This window comes from Artemia franciscana, chromosome 17 (assembly GCF_032884065.1).
Source record: "Artemia franciscana chromosome 17, ASM3288406v1, whole genome shotgun sequence".
In the NCBI taxonomy this organism is placed as follows: domain Eukaryota; kingdom Metazoa; phylum Arthropoda; class Branchiopoda; order Anostraca; family Artemiidae; genus Artemia; species Artemia franciscana.
In genome coordinates, this window is record NC_088879.1 from 43,496,918 (window position 1) to 43,512,540 (window position 15,623).

The window sequence follows — 15,623 nt, forward strand, 5'->3', positions numbered from 1 at the left end:
GTTTCTCCCAACGATAATTGGGTTCTATAAAATATTTTGGAGAATCAATTTCAGTCATACAGTCCTTTCATTATCCCTGAATTTTACCAGTCTCCTCAAATTCCCTTAATTTTCCATGGTTTCTCCGAATGATAATTCAGCCCTCCAAAATCTTCAGGAAAATTAAGATTCGTCAATGTACAAATGTTAATAAACATACAAACTATCAATTTTCGTTAAGGTCAATATCCGAGAAGGTTTTGGTGGACCCAAATTTTTGTTCGGGGAAGTTAGGGGAAACTCCAGGAAATACAAGGATAATGGAAGCATTCCATCCATTCAAAGCATGCACAGGTAAAAGCTTTGTTACATGATTGATCTTTTTCTTGCCAGACTCTTGGTGTTCGCCATGAATTCCATTGGGTTCCTAAAGCTCCACAAATCTAGCAAACGACTTATTTCGTACAAGAGTGGACACACCAAAAATCTCCAGACTTTGCAATAAACCGAGTGGAGTTCCGTTCTCTCAGGCCCGTGTGAACCCAAATTGATGAAAAACATAAGAGATCTGGCAATGTTGTAACGAGTAAAGGCGAAAATAGCTATAAGCTATTGACTTCAAGGGATGAAGTGGCATAAGACAACAGACAAGACAGGGACGTAAACAGGAGGGGGTCCTCCAATGGCGTATCCCAGATTTTTGTCCGGGGGGAAAGGGGGTTATAAGGAGAAACTCTAAAAAATGCATCTACATTTCTTTATATGCATTTTGGTCACGTTTTTACGAGTGGAACAAAAATTTCAGGAGGGGAAATTGAAATCCAGTGTAATAATGTAATAATCCGTATGTAATAATGATATTAATCTCACAACATAATGTTACTGCTATTGATACTACTACCAACAACTCACTGCAGCAACAAGCCGCCTAATGCCAACACAGCTACGCACGCTACCCAAAATACATCCCAATCTATCCCAAACATCCCTCTTTACACCCTATCAGGAAGTTTCTATTTGCCTAAAAACTTTCTTTACGACATCCTCACACTTCAACCGGGGACGACCTGCTTTTCCTTTGGCCCTAGCCGGTAATCCGAAAAGGACAATCTTTGGCAGTCTGTCATCCTTCATCGGCAGAACGTGCCCTAGCCATCTCAATTTTTCTTTCATTATAGCCCTAGAAAGCGGGATTGAACCACAGTTTCATATAGCCTACTATTTGAGATACTGTCAGTCAGTCGGGTACCAAAAGCAATCCGTAGGCAATTCTTCTGGAAAATATCTAGCAAATCTTCCTCAATTTTTCGGGGTACCCATGCTTCAAAATCATACTTGACCACTGTCATCATTGTAGCGTTAAGCAACATCCCCTTTTCATCTTCACTTACTCCTAGCATTAGCGACTTTTTAAAGCTTCATTCATTTCGCTGACACTTTCATCTAGGATACTAAAATCATCAGCACAATCTATATCCGGGAGAGTTTTACTTCCCCACTTGATAACATGTTCTTAAATTGCCTTTGGTGTGTTCCATAAGACAAAATCCATCAAAATGATCCATGTAAATGGGGATAGAACGCAACCCTGCTTAACTCCTAACTGAATACGAAACCAGGTAAAACATCCTTATCTACCTTAACCGTAGCAATATTTTTCTTTTACATAACACTGGTCACTTGAATGTATTTGTCTGGTATACTATACATATATAAGATCTTCGCTAAAGCTCTTCTATTGACTGAATCAAAGGCTTTCTCATAATCTATAAGACTCAGGACAAAAGATGTTTGCTGACTCAGGCCTTACCTTAGACCTTAGTTCCTCCTGTGCCGCCAGAGGCACCCAGGGCATCCAAAAAGAGCCGCCAGTCGTCCCTCATATGTGCTGCTGCCCATACGTCTTCCCACTGGGGTTGGACTATCGCATTGATGTGTTTTAGGTCCCGCGGGTACGTACGACGAAGTGTATTCTTCGGCTTCCCTCTTCTTCGGGTTCCCTCTGGTTGCCACTCCAGTACAGTTCTGGGGAGTCTATCTCCCGCCATACGGATAACATGCCCCAGGTAGCGCCATCTTCGTTGGCGTATGACATCTGTTACCAGGGGCTGGCGCGAGATAGACCGAACAGTCTGGTTGGTTATGTGGTCTCTCCAGTTAATGTTCAGTATTCTGCGAAGACAGTTGTTCTCGAAGGCAAGAATCCTCTTTTCTTGGTGTTGGTTTAGTTTCCAACATTCACAGCTATAAAGGAGGGCGGAGATGACGTTACTGTTGAACAGCCTCATTTTCAGTTTCAGGGAGTACTTTTTCGATCGCCACACTGGCTTTAGTCGATTAAAAGCTCCACTGGCTTGTCCAATCCTAGACTGCACCTCCTTTTCGCTGGATCCAGTTCGTTCGACTGTACTTCCAAGGTATCTAAAATCCACTACCTGCTCTACTGTATTGTCCCCGCACTTTAAGCCCAGTGGTGAGTCGCTCGTTGCCATGCTTTTTGTTTTGTCCGAGTTGATCTTTAGTCCCAAAAGACTCGCTTTCTCTCGGATTACTTCGAGAAGATCCTGGAGCCTTTCCTTGTTTGCTTCCATCAGGGTGATGTCGTCGGCGAAATCAAGATCTGCTAGTCGTTTGTTGTCGCAGATTTGGATACCAAACCCCGTGCAGTCTCGGAGCACATAATCGATTACAAAGACAAAAAGCAAGGGGGAGAGGACACACCCCTGTTTGACACCGGACATGATATGGAAATACCTTGTATTCCCTTCGTGGGTCCGAACGCAGCACTCGGTGTTTTCATATAGGGCAATGATCAAGGATACAAGTTTTTCTGGAATGCCGTAATATCGGAGGATATTCCACAGCGAATCTCGGTGTATTGAATCGAAGGCTTTTTCGAAATCCACAAAGACAAGGTACATCTTTTGCCTCCATTCATTGCATTCCTCGATCATCATGCGTAGGACATATATAAGGTCGGAGCAGGAGCGGGATGGGCGGAAGCCATGTTGCTCGTCTCGCAAGTGCTTATCTAAGGCTGTCTGGATGCGACGAAGGATTATCTGTGAGAATAGTTTCCCCGGGATAGAAAGGAGACTGATGCCCCTCCAGTTATCGCATTTTGCTGCATCTCCTTTCTTAAAAAGCTTGATGAGTGTGCTTTTTCTCCATTCTTCGGGGACTTTCTCTGATTTCCATATACATGCAAAGAATGTGATCCACACAGTTATGCAAGCGCCTAAAGAGGCTTTAATCATTTCTGCTGATATCCTGTCGCTTCCTGGTGCTCTGCCGTTCTTCAGTTTGCGAGCGGCTTGTACCAGTTCTTCGGTTGACGGTTCTTCCGTATTGATTTGAAGTTCCAGGAAAGGGGTTGTGGGGATATCTGCTGTGTTCGGAGGACTAGGTCGGTTGAGAACTTTCTCGAAGTGTTGGGCCCAAACTTCAGAGATTTCATCGGGGGCTGTGACTGTCTTCCCGTTTCCGTCTTTTACTGGTCCATTTAGGTTGCGACGTTTCCCGATGATTTCATTGGTGATTTTATAGACGGCTCTGGAATCGCCGTGACTAGTGACTCAGGCACTTCTACATAATTGATCTCAGAGTGAAAATTTGGTCGACATATCCTCTACCCTTCCTAAAACCGGTCTGCTCTTTTCTTAAAACTTTACCTACGGCATCTATAAGTCTAAAACGTATTATCACTAGAAGTAATTTGCTACCTAGAGAAATCAGACTAATACCTCTATTATTACCACACTCACTCTTACCGCCTTTCTTGTAAAAGGGTTTAAATAGAGTCTTCCTAAAATTGCTAGGTACTTCAAAAATCTTCAAAATCTTATTCATAATCTTCAGTAATTTATTTCTAGCCTCATAACCACCATATTTAAGAAAATCATTTACCACATAATCAGCACCCGGGGCCTTATTATTTCTTATTCCTTTTAGTACTGTAACAATTTATTCTTTACAAAATTAATCTTCCCTCACATCCAAATTGTCACAAGCTTTTGCATTCTTCTGTATATCCTTTTCTGTAACTCTATCACGGTTTAGCACATTCTCAAAATGTTCTATCCATCTCTTTAACTCTTCTCTTGTCCCTAATTGTAGGCCCATTCCTATCTTTAACTGGGACAAGTCCGGATCAACTATTCCATCTCAATTTATTAGAAAGCCAGTACAATATTTTACTATTATGCATCTTCCTGCATCTTCCAGATCTTTTGCCTGTATCTTCCAGATTTTCGGCAATTTTATCCATGTCCTCCACTTCACAACTGCTTAGTTTATATTTTTAATGCTTTCTCCACTTTCTTTACTTTCCTCTTAGTTTCATACGATCTATCACTCAAATAGTTTTTATACAAACCCCTCCTCCTTGCTATTAAACATAAAGTATTTTCAGTAATATTCCTAGCTGAGTTCCTAAATTTCTTCCCCAAGACACCATCAGCGACTACCCCTCAGTGACATCAGCGGAGCAACATAATAATAATAAATAATTATACTAAAAATAATCCCATTAATAGAGAAAATTCTGTCAGTTCAAGCTAGGTTCCCCGAATGGGTGATTAGCTATTTTTTGCCACTAAATCATTTGCACCACCAAGGAGGGACCTGGGAAAGCACCCCACGCCTGTTAAAAGTAAATCAATAAAAATGCACTTTGAGACCTATGTTTTATTGCCCCAGTTTGTACTCTGATTTACTTAGAACCAAGTCATTGTCGTAGAACAAAATAGATTACTACCTTTTGACGCATTTAAAGGTCGTAAACCTGTTACCACCACGCTTAATCATTGGCTTCTCTGAAAATTTTCTCTGCCCGAAAGTTTCTCTTTGTTTTACTTGCGTTGGATTATGGTCTTTTGACACAAATGTTTAACATTTTCGCCCAAATCTTTTACGCAAAAGTTTTAGGATCAAGCTATACCGATAGATACTTACTGAACAATTTTGACAAACTCCACCTCCACTATATTTGCCATGAATGTCGAGACTTCTTTTCTCTTTGGCAATGCTGCTATCATAAGTGCAACTCCGGGCGTGGCCGTGGCAGTTACAGGGTTGACATACGGCAGCTTCTTTTGATGTGCCACACTTCCAAGGATATTGGTTAAACATCGGACAACATTCGCTACAGGACGGGCCACACGTGTTGTGTTCACACTTACATTTCAGAAGCTAAAGCATAAAATTCTTGATTTAAGAAAACTGAACAAAATTGCTGTGTCAGCACTTCAGCCTCTTAAATGTCACTTTGACTAAAATCTATTCACCGAAAAGGAGACAATTCTAACAACGTTCTTAAATTTGGGTCATCTTTAAGATCCCTAGCCCAAAACTATTAGATTTTTGGGGTAACATGCACCCAGGCCCCCAAACCACCGAACGGTCCTCTTAAATGCCTATTAAAAGATCTTTAGAAAAGCTTGATTTAGTGTTCTTTTTGTCTGTTTTCTTTTCAAATATGTCTTAATTATAGTTCACCACCAGGATGGGGTCACTTTTGAAGAAATTCTTGGTTTTGAGGTTCAAGACACGTAATCCCCAAGGACCTAAATATACTTTCCTTTTTTTTTCTAAAAAGGGAGTCCTTCCAGAATTTTGAGTTTGATTCACAGGTTTTAACTCTAAGCCCTTTCCACATGCACAATTAAGAACACGGGATGATGATTATTTCATATAATTAATTAAGAAAAAACATTAAATTTTTCAAAGAAAAACAAAGAGCCACATTAAGCCAAAGACAAGCAGTGATAAAGTAAAATAATAATGCAAACTTAAAATGAACAGAAATCACTCTCACTGAATAAATGAAACCCAAGCGAAGGAACTATTATGAATTGTCAAACCTACAACAAACAGATATTACCAAAACAGATATAGGACTCTGACCCCAAAGCTTTCTGCAGAGATTTCAATTTTCAACCTGGATGCACTTAAAGTCTTTTGATTTAGTTCAATATACACCTCCATATCCATAAAAATTTTAACTTACTATCCTCAGCCGTTCTTGAGATAGTTTTCAGATGCAACCTTTTGATAAACTGTATGTCAGGTGTGTTTTGATTTAGATCCACATCTTCCTCTAAATTGCCTGAAAATTCCTTGTAAGACCCTTGGCCTATTTGAACACCCAAAATCACACATGTTCCACTTTCCTAGTAACAAATTTACATGTAAAAAAATGCATCTTGTATAATTTACACCACTTGCTTCAACGGCTGCGGGGATCATGCGGGGGTCATCCCCGGTCTTAAAATAGTTTACTAAAAAATAAAAAGACAGAAGAGAAAAGAAAGAAAGAGTCGATTGTCTAGCTCCTTAATGAGGAAATTTTTTATTGTTAGTCGTTGGATTTTGGGTGAGTAGCTAGCTTTTGAGGTGGGTTTTTTGTTTTAATTGTTTTCAATTCGTTTAATTTTTATTTTACCTGTTATTGTTTTTCTTCCGCGTTGTTAGGTTTTTAATTCTTCGAATTTAGCTTTTTGTTTTATTTTGATCTCTTCGTTATTTGTTTTTGTCTTTTTATGTTCATCTGTTAGAAGAGACAAAAATATTGATATCGTTCACATTTTCGCTCAGAAAATGTTGAATTAATTCGTCGAGAATTCCTCTAATTCCACCGAAGAAGGTAAGAGGAATTGTCGTCCTGAAATATCCGTTTTGTTTCATCCATTATTTTCGACCTTATAAAATCCCATTCTTATTTTTCTTCTCTTTTGTTTTTTATTCTTCATGATGCCATCCCCGGAGGCATAGTTAGTTGACTTTCGGACTATTTCTAACAAAATGGCTAACTAAATATTTACATCGGATGTCTTCGGGGGTTGAGAGGGAAATGCCACCCAAAAAGGCTTTGGTAAGGGTTTGGTTGCCCTTTAATCACTTTTTACTCTTAACTTGGGCACTTGAACTTCAAGTTCCATTCGAAAGAGCTCCCTGTGAAGTTTCTCTAACAGCTTTTTCCATACGAAGCTGTATGAGAAAATAAGCACAGAAATTATACATTGAAGCTATACTGATCTTTACTTAGCCAGTGCTATTGTGCTGCCTATGACTATAATTAAGTAGAATAAAATACCGTTGATTTTAAGGAATCAAATGATATCTGTAACATAATTGCACCCTAAGATCTGCCCAAGGAGTTATAAAGGGAAAATTGTAAAATCTTACTTGCTGATAAAATTGAACTTTTTCAACCATAAAAAACCCTCCTTTCAACCCTCCTTCCTCCAGAAAAAACTAGCCATCGTCCCCAAATTTTGGGCTCGGGCCTCCTTCCAAAATATCCATATCTTTATGTTTTCCCCTATATTTCCAATACTATTCATATAATTTACTTTTTTGCACGTCTTTAACCCCCCCCCCTACCCAGGGGCTTATCCAGGATTTTGTTCAAGATGGGGTGAGGTATTTCTTTTGGGGGATGGATAAAAACTTTACAAACGCATCAAAAATTATGTATTTGGTTCCTCTTTTTATGAATAAAAAATCTCGGAAGGAAGTTTCAATCCCTCTAGCTCCCCTGGATACGGCTTTGCCCATCCCCACAAAAAAAGAAAACTAAATTTCTGCGTTCATGCAGCAGTCCAAAGGCATTAATGCTTATGGTCGGTAACTCATGTTAATCCAACTTTAATACTTTGGAAAATTAGACCACGTAGAGTTAGCTGAACCAACAGCATACCCAGTATTAAAGCAATCATTTTAAACCTACTATTATTTTTTTTTTTAGGAAATAGGGTAGAATAAACTTTTAGTATCAGATATTACTAAACATGGACATGCTATTATTCAATGACTAAAAATGGCCTTTTTCAGATAAGAAATAAATGAAAATGACTAGACTAAATTGAATGTGTTTGGTCTCAAAATACGCATTAAAAATCTATTGCAAATAAACGCCATATAAAAAAGCAATATGGGGGTATATTAAAACAGGAATTTTTCATATTGCACATCACGCACACATGACAGAAAAAAGTAATTGAATGCTGCTTACTTTTCGGAATGTTTAATTCACTTTTGAAGAGTTATGAAAGAAAACAATCAGTAAATAAAAATGCTGGCAGCAGGGGGTGCAAACACCAGGGTTTGCAAATATTATCTGAAGGATTGGACGGAGTTGGTCCTTTTTGGCCAACCGTCTGGGGCTACACGGAAAGCAGGTCGTCCTTGTCTGGGTTGGGAGGATGTCATAAATAAAGATTTAAAGGAAATGGGAACTTCCTGGGAGGGTGTAAAGAGGGAGGCTTTAAATAGATTAGGTTGGAGGAGGAGCGTGCGTAGCTGTGTTGGCCTCAGGCGGCTTGATGCTGCAGTGAGTTATTAGTAGTAGTAGTAGTATTGGACGGAGTTAAAATTGGACAAGAGTTTTAACTATGTACTACATGGATATGTAATTTTTAATAGCAAAATTTGTTACACAAATCAAGAAAAAACTAGTCACTGTTGCCCCTGCAGTTATATATATACAGAAAATGCTGACAGAAAGGGGTGTAAACAGCATATATTTATAAAATTCTGGCAGCAGGACGTGCAAACGCCAAGGTGTGCAAAAATTATATAAAGGATTGGACAGAGTTCATAAAAGGTTTTGAATAAGATCTATATGGACGTGCAATTTTTTATAGCGATATTTGTAACAAAATAAAGAAAAAAATCGTCACTGTTGCCCCTACAGTTATATATACATATATATAGAAAATGTTGGCAGCAGGGGGTACCAAACACCAGGGTGTGCAAATATTATATGAAGGACTGGACGGAGTAAAAAAAGAGCTGAATGGACATGCGATTTTTGATAGCAAAATTTGTTACACAAATCAGGAAAAACTCGCCACTGTTACTTCTGCAATTATATATACAGAAGATGCTGGCAGCAGGGGTTGCAAAAACCAGGGTGTGTAAATATTATGTAAAGGACTGAACAGAGTTAAAAAAAATGCTTTAACTATTAACTATATGAATCCGCAATTTTTGATAGCAAAATTTGCTACACAAATCAGGAAAAAACTAGTCACTGTTGCCCCTGCGATTATATATGTAGAAAATGTTGGCAGCAAGGGGTAGCAAACACCAGGGTGTGTAAATATTATATAAAGGACTGAACAGAGCTTAAAAAAAGCTTTAACTATTAACTATATGGATACGCAATTTTTGATTGCAAAATTGCTACACAAATCAGGAAAAAACTTGTCACTGTTGCCCCCGCAGTTATATATGTAGAAAGTGCTGGCAGCAGGGGGTACAAACCCCAGGGTATGAAAAACATCATATATAGGATTGAACAGAGTTAAAAAAAAAGTTTTAACTATGAGCTATGTAGACATGCAATTTGTGATAGCAAAATCTGTTACACATATCAGAAAAAAACTCGTCACTGTCGCCCCTAGGAGCCTAGGAACCAGATGTCTCTGATTGTGCAATGGACAACACTTGGAATACCATATTAGGAATATGTAAATACAAGAAATATGGAAATACCACATTACGTTGTATATATGACGAATGGTACCTTAACTTTAGAGTGTAAATTAATTTACCATTTATTCAGTGTGAATTAGCTTAATATATAAATTTAATACATACTACGAAATTGCTTATCTATGTTAAATATAAAAGCATTTCATTTCAAAAAAGGAAATCATGAAGTTGTATAATAAATATTCGTTTTCTCAGAGAGAAAACGATGGTATACGTTTACTTATACCGTTTTTGTTTGTTTGTTTGTTTAAGGCAATTTTCTGTTTAATTTTTTTGATTAATTTACTTCAGAGTTATTTCAGTTTATGCCTATTTATGCAAAGTATGAAAATTTAGTATCAGACTTACTTTACATTGTATTTAGGCTTTCGGGACATCCAGCATTATATCCATCACAGTTCAGTTTGTTTTATTAGTTAATTTTTTTTCAGAGTTACATCAATCTACGTTTATTTACGAAGCATAAAATATACCCTCACTCTTTAGATCACTACTTTCAGCATTTATCGTACTACAAAGGTTTCCGGTGCATTACCTTCCTATTAGGGTTTTCGGTGCAATCAGCGGCATGTCCGTTACAGTCGCACATACCTCCAATAGAAATATCACGAATGGAATAAAAGAATCGTCGATATAGTGTATCGTCATTATCATCGGATCCTCCTGCGGTCATCAAATCTGCATTAAGGGTTCTAATCTTCTGTAAACGTAGACGAACGTACCGAGCACGTGTGAAATTTCTTAGTTCTTCTGATGGTATGAGAGCTCCAGGTCTAGCCTTCACAAGGGATGTGTGAATCTAAAATAAAAGTGAATTAGTGTTCAATGCGCACTGAAACAGTATGTTCCTGTCTCAACCCCCTTCCATGGACAAATTATCATATATTACAACCCCCCCCCCCAGTTTGCATGGCCTTAAATTGGCGGATAAAATTAAAATGAACTATATCATAAGACCAGGTGAACTAATGTGACTAAGTATGTAATAATGTAATAATGTAATTTACGTAATTACGTAATATCGTAATTTATTACTCTTTTGGAACCACACAATTAGCTCAAGTTTCATTGTTCGATCTGTAATATCAGGACCTCGAATCTTAATTTAAAGAGCGATTTCCGAGTTATAAAAACTACCCCCAAAATGACTTACTTCTTCAAGATCTTGGGGGATCCAATAAAGGAATTGTTTACTTCTTCTTTCAAGAGGATCCAAGAGGGGGATCCATTTTCAGAGGTATGTGAAAAACTTACAAAATAATTTACAAAAAAATAAATAAAAAAATAAATAAAATAATTAAATAAAATAATTAAATAAAATAATTAATAAAATAAAATAATTAATAATAAATAATATAATACATAATATAATATAATAATAAATAATATAATATAATATAATATAATATAAATAATAAAATTAAATAATAAAATAATTTAATAAAATAATTACAAAAAAATAAATAGATAAATTACAAAGTTTAAATTAAAAAAGTAAATGTCGATGCAGCAAGATACACTATGTTTCACTGCGTAAATCTGACATAAAGGGTGAAAAAGCTAAACAATTTGTTTTAACTATTAATAAAAGGGTGGTTAATGTAGTTTACAAGTCTACTTTGCGTAACCTATCAGTATCACCGCTTTTACCAGTCAAAGAAGGCTTTATAAACTATATCAAACATCCCATGATCGGTCCCAAAGGTTCAATGAAATTCTTTTTTTTGCAAATATATACTTTTGCTTACTTTTCTCTTCAAGTGCTTTATAGTTCTTAATGGGTGTCAGGTTTTAGGATGAATAGATGTATAGCTTTTTACAAAAGTGCAAATTTGGCTATAGGCTACCTCCCCCTCTCCCTGATAGATAAGAAAAACCAGCAAAATGCCAGAGTCCAGCACAAAAAAAAAGACCGATTTGGAATCGAACGCTAACAACCCGTGTCGCAAAGGAGCATCTTCCAACTGAACCTGAAACTGAAACTGAAATTATACCTGACACCCTTTGGAAATTACACTTTATACCCTTTGGAAATTATACCTGACACCCCTTGGAAATTATTTCACCCCTTGGAATTATCATTTGACACCCCTTGGGAATTATAAATGAATCGTTGAGACACGTTAAGAAAAGAATTTTAATTGCAAAATAGATAAACAAAAATATACATATATCTTTTCATGGGATCATTAGTTCCAATGTCGGGATTTTTGGGTACAGTTTCTAAAATCTTCTGTACGCATGCGCACTAGTCAAAAATAGCGAGACTTGGAAGGCACGCAGGTGACACGTGTGGACCATATTCACCATCCTGAGCAAGGACCGCTTCTTTTCATCCCAGATATTGATTTAAGGAGGAGATTAGGGAAGAGAGCAACTCTAACCGAAGGACAATGATTAGGGACGTTCCCTCCTTCATTTGGATGCTTGTGTAATATCCCAAGCACACTCGAGAAGTTTGCTTTGTTTGATCTGAGAAAAACCGATTTGTCTCTCTGCAATCGGTTATAATTAGCTTAATCTGAGTGAGAAGAACTACAATGCAGGTATATTCTAGTTAAATATTTAATATATAGAGATAATTAGGAGTTAGGTTAGGTCCTGAAAGGTATTTAATATAATGCGTTCTGGGCGGCCTGCTTTCCATGATTTTCTTCTGTGGTTTCCATAGTTTCGTTTATAAAGTATATTTTCACTATATTTTGGTATATTTTATTATGACTAACCTAACATCACTTCTAGAGTGTTCGGGAGAATACACAAGTAACTTCATTTGTAAACAGGTACTTTTACTTAAGGAATGATAATTTTTTTGTGTTGTAGAGGTTAGGTAAGGTTCTTGTTGAGGTAAGGTATTTCTATATTCTAAATCTCTAATCTATAATCTCTAATCTTCTTTTCACCTTCTTGAGAAACTGTTTATCTAATATGTCTTTTTAAAACAATGATCAATTTTGTAACCCTGTTAGAATTTATACCTTTCAAAAATAACCACTTTCATAACTATACACATTAGAAAAAAAGATTCAGTATATTTTGGGAATAAGCTTAGGTCAAACAACTAGAGGGGGAAATATATACAGAAAATATTATATGAATCAATAAAAATCGGTTAGTTTGACGAGACTGTCTGTAAACCTAAGTTTTATAAAAAAGAAAGGAAAATCGTCACCTTAATAATAAGTGATAATTCAGAAGACAAAATATTAAAATTAAGTTAGGAAAGTCAAAATCTAAGAAACGGAAACATACTGTATTTGACAGGGCTATTCTCCTAATCTTTGTAGTCGTGGGTGGATTTTTTTTAATGTCTTCTCTTAAGATTATTTAACACTTCTGGTAAGCTAAGTTTTCTTTTTTTATTGATGCATTCGGTGATCATTGTACTTTGCAAAGTTGGTAATAAAAACGAAATCGTTGCGTTAATAATAAGTGATAATTCAGAAGACAAAATATTAAAATTAAGATAGGAAAGTTAAAATTTAAGAAACAAAACATATTATATTTGACGGGGCTAATCTCCTAATCTTTGTAGTCGTGGATGGATTTCTTTTAATCTTTTCTATTAAGATTCTTCAACACCTCTGGTAAGGCATTTAAAAACTGGCATTTAAAAACTGACTTTTAAGGCTTTGAATCAGCTTTGTTGTCAGTCAAAAAACTTTAACAGTGATTTAACATAATTCTTAGGCATAGTTATATGCCTTTCTTTTTATAAAAAAGGAAGGAAAATATCACTTTTTTTAATTTCGACAACCGGGATAGCCTAAGTATCCTTATACCATTGCGACAAAATGCAACTCATTACAAAACAAATTACAGGCTATGAAACCTTTGTTGGGGCAGGGCTGGGTAAAGGGCAAACAGAGCGATTGAACCAATGTATTTGAAAGGGATTTGTTCCCCAGAATTTGGTCATTTAACCATCAAAATGAACATTTTATTGAAATTTAAAACAAATTGTTTTGACAATAAGGGATAAATTATGAGTTATTCAAATAATTAAAAATATATAAATAATTAAAAATGTCAGTTTGCATTGTTGAATGAGATTTATTAATGTATTTCTTATTATGTAATATATACTTTATAATATTGAAAACTGATATTCGCAAAAGATCATGCCAAATTTATTGAATTTAATCGGGATAGTCCTACATTAGAGAGATTTGGCACTAAGTATGTTAACTACTTTACTTACGTATACCACTATGCAAGTATATATTATTTAACTATTTTATATAGAAAAAAAACCATCACAAGAAATCCAAGCCCCACATCAAAAAATTACAATCAGGCCCTGCACCTATTCCGGTCCTGTATGGGGATCGGTGTAGGATATTGTATTTTTTTGAGGGTGGCAGAAAATTTATTTTATATCTTATCTTATCTAAATAACAAAAATTATTGTTATTGAATTAGTTTATTATTGTTATTGAATTAGTTTATATTCCATGCAAATAAGGGCCGAGAAAAATATGACAAACCAACTGAACTTATTTAGTTTGAAAAAGTTGCTAGAAAACGGAATTTCTACAAAAAAAAAATTTGTATGTAGGATTATGTAGCCCCCAGTATTCAACACAATGTCAAATAGCGTCTTTTGAATTGCTGGCTCCGATATGATTTAATCAACAGCCTAACGCCTGTACAACATAAAAGTTATTAAAAAAATGAACAAAGAATTCGAACTGAGGAAGAATACAAAATTTTATACAAATAAGGTATCTGAAAATGAGGACCCCTGCAATTATACTACAAAAATTATACCCTGTAATTATGAATGCCCAAAAATTTACGAACAGTAAAAACATGAATAAAATAGTGTGGGAATTGTTCTTAATTTACGGCTGGGAAAATCACCTAAAACATGGTTTTACCAGACTTGCGAGCCACTTTTGCCTTATCAAGAAGTTATCTTGAAATAAGTTTATCTTGATCTTAAAAAACAATGATCTTATTTGTCGGCAAGTTTGAATCCGACAATGATTACTGTGTTTGAATCCTACAATTTTGAATCCAACAATTTTACTAATAATTAATGGCAAATTAACGCAGCCAACAACGAAGAAGGGGGGAGGGTCTGAGGATATTTCAGGGGTATTTATAAAGGGATGTATTCTAGCCCTCAATTATATACGTTCTGAAATCATACTGGCTATACACGACGCATGAAACCAAGGAAGGATATAATAAATGGAAAAAAAATCAAATAGATGAAAAAACTAAATTTTTGTCAGCCAGTAGCAAAATATGAAGACAAAAATCAAGCAAATATTTCGACAAAGGCCTCCGCCAAGTCGCCCTCAGTGCTCAAAAAAAAAGAGAAAAAAACAAAAGAACAACACAATCTGACCTTCCGAAGTGAACTCTGCAAAGACATAGTGTCTTTTCTCCACCGCCAAGTCATCCTCAGTGCTCAAAAAAAAGAAAGAGAAAAGAAACAAAAACAACAGCAAAATTTAACCTTCGAAAGTGAACTTTGCAGGAGGAGAAAATACACTCAAGTGTTTTTTCTTCTTTTGAATATCTTTTCTCCTCTTGCAGAGTTCGTTTCAGAAGGTTAGATATTGTTGTTGTTTTTTTTTTTCTTTTTTTTTAACGACTTGGCGGAGGTCTTTCTAATTATTTGCTTGATTTTCGTCTTCATATTTTGCTACCGGTGACAAAATCCTCGTTTTTTCACCTATTTGATTTTATTTCTTTTCATTTATTATTTCCTTTTTTAGTTTCACACCTCAATTATATGGATATTACTGCTACTGTATTCATGAGAATTTCTTTGACCGAACCAAGACATTAACCTACATCAAAGTGGATTTCGATACATTTAAACGGGAAAAATTTCCTTATATTACGGTGAGTTTTTTCTTTCAATCTGATTGGTGTTAGGCACCTCCGCAGAAGCAAGAAGCTTTTGGTGGGACCCCTCAAATCTTGACAATCATTCGATTTTACTTATAATGTATTACATTGTGCATATGATTGGGGTATTTTTCCTTTTTATTTATAAAAAAACGACCTTGAACACACTGCCTTTCAATCACAAGAACAAAAATGGTAAAACAATGGGAAATTAACTTAAGACAGTGAAATTTTTAGCCTTTTGATAAAATGTAATCATTAAAACTAAAATCAAAAATTAA

At 35.9% G+C, this 15,623-nt stretch overlaps 1 protein-coding gene across 2 annotated transcripts in view; it reads right to left on the reverse strand.

The window, feature by feature from the left end:
- LOC136038276 (laminin subunit alpha lam-3-like) overlaps nucleotides 1-15,623 on the reverse strand; it is a 395,732-nt gene that overhangs the window by 255,946 nt on the left and 124,163 nt on the right. For both annotated transcript variants that reach the window (XM_065721399.1, XM_065721398.1), the window contains exons 7-8: nucleotides 10,013-10,276; nucleotides 4,933-5,169 (exon numbers count right to left, since the gene is read on the reverse strand). In XM_065721399.1, the coding sequence (XP_065577471.1) occupies nucleotides 4,933-5,169; nucleotides 10,013-10,276 (501 nt within the window). The remainder of the gene's footprint in view (nucleotides 1-4,932; nucleotides 5,170-10,012; nucleotides 10,277-15,623) is intronic.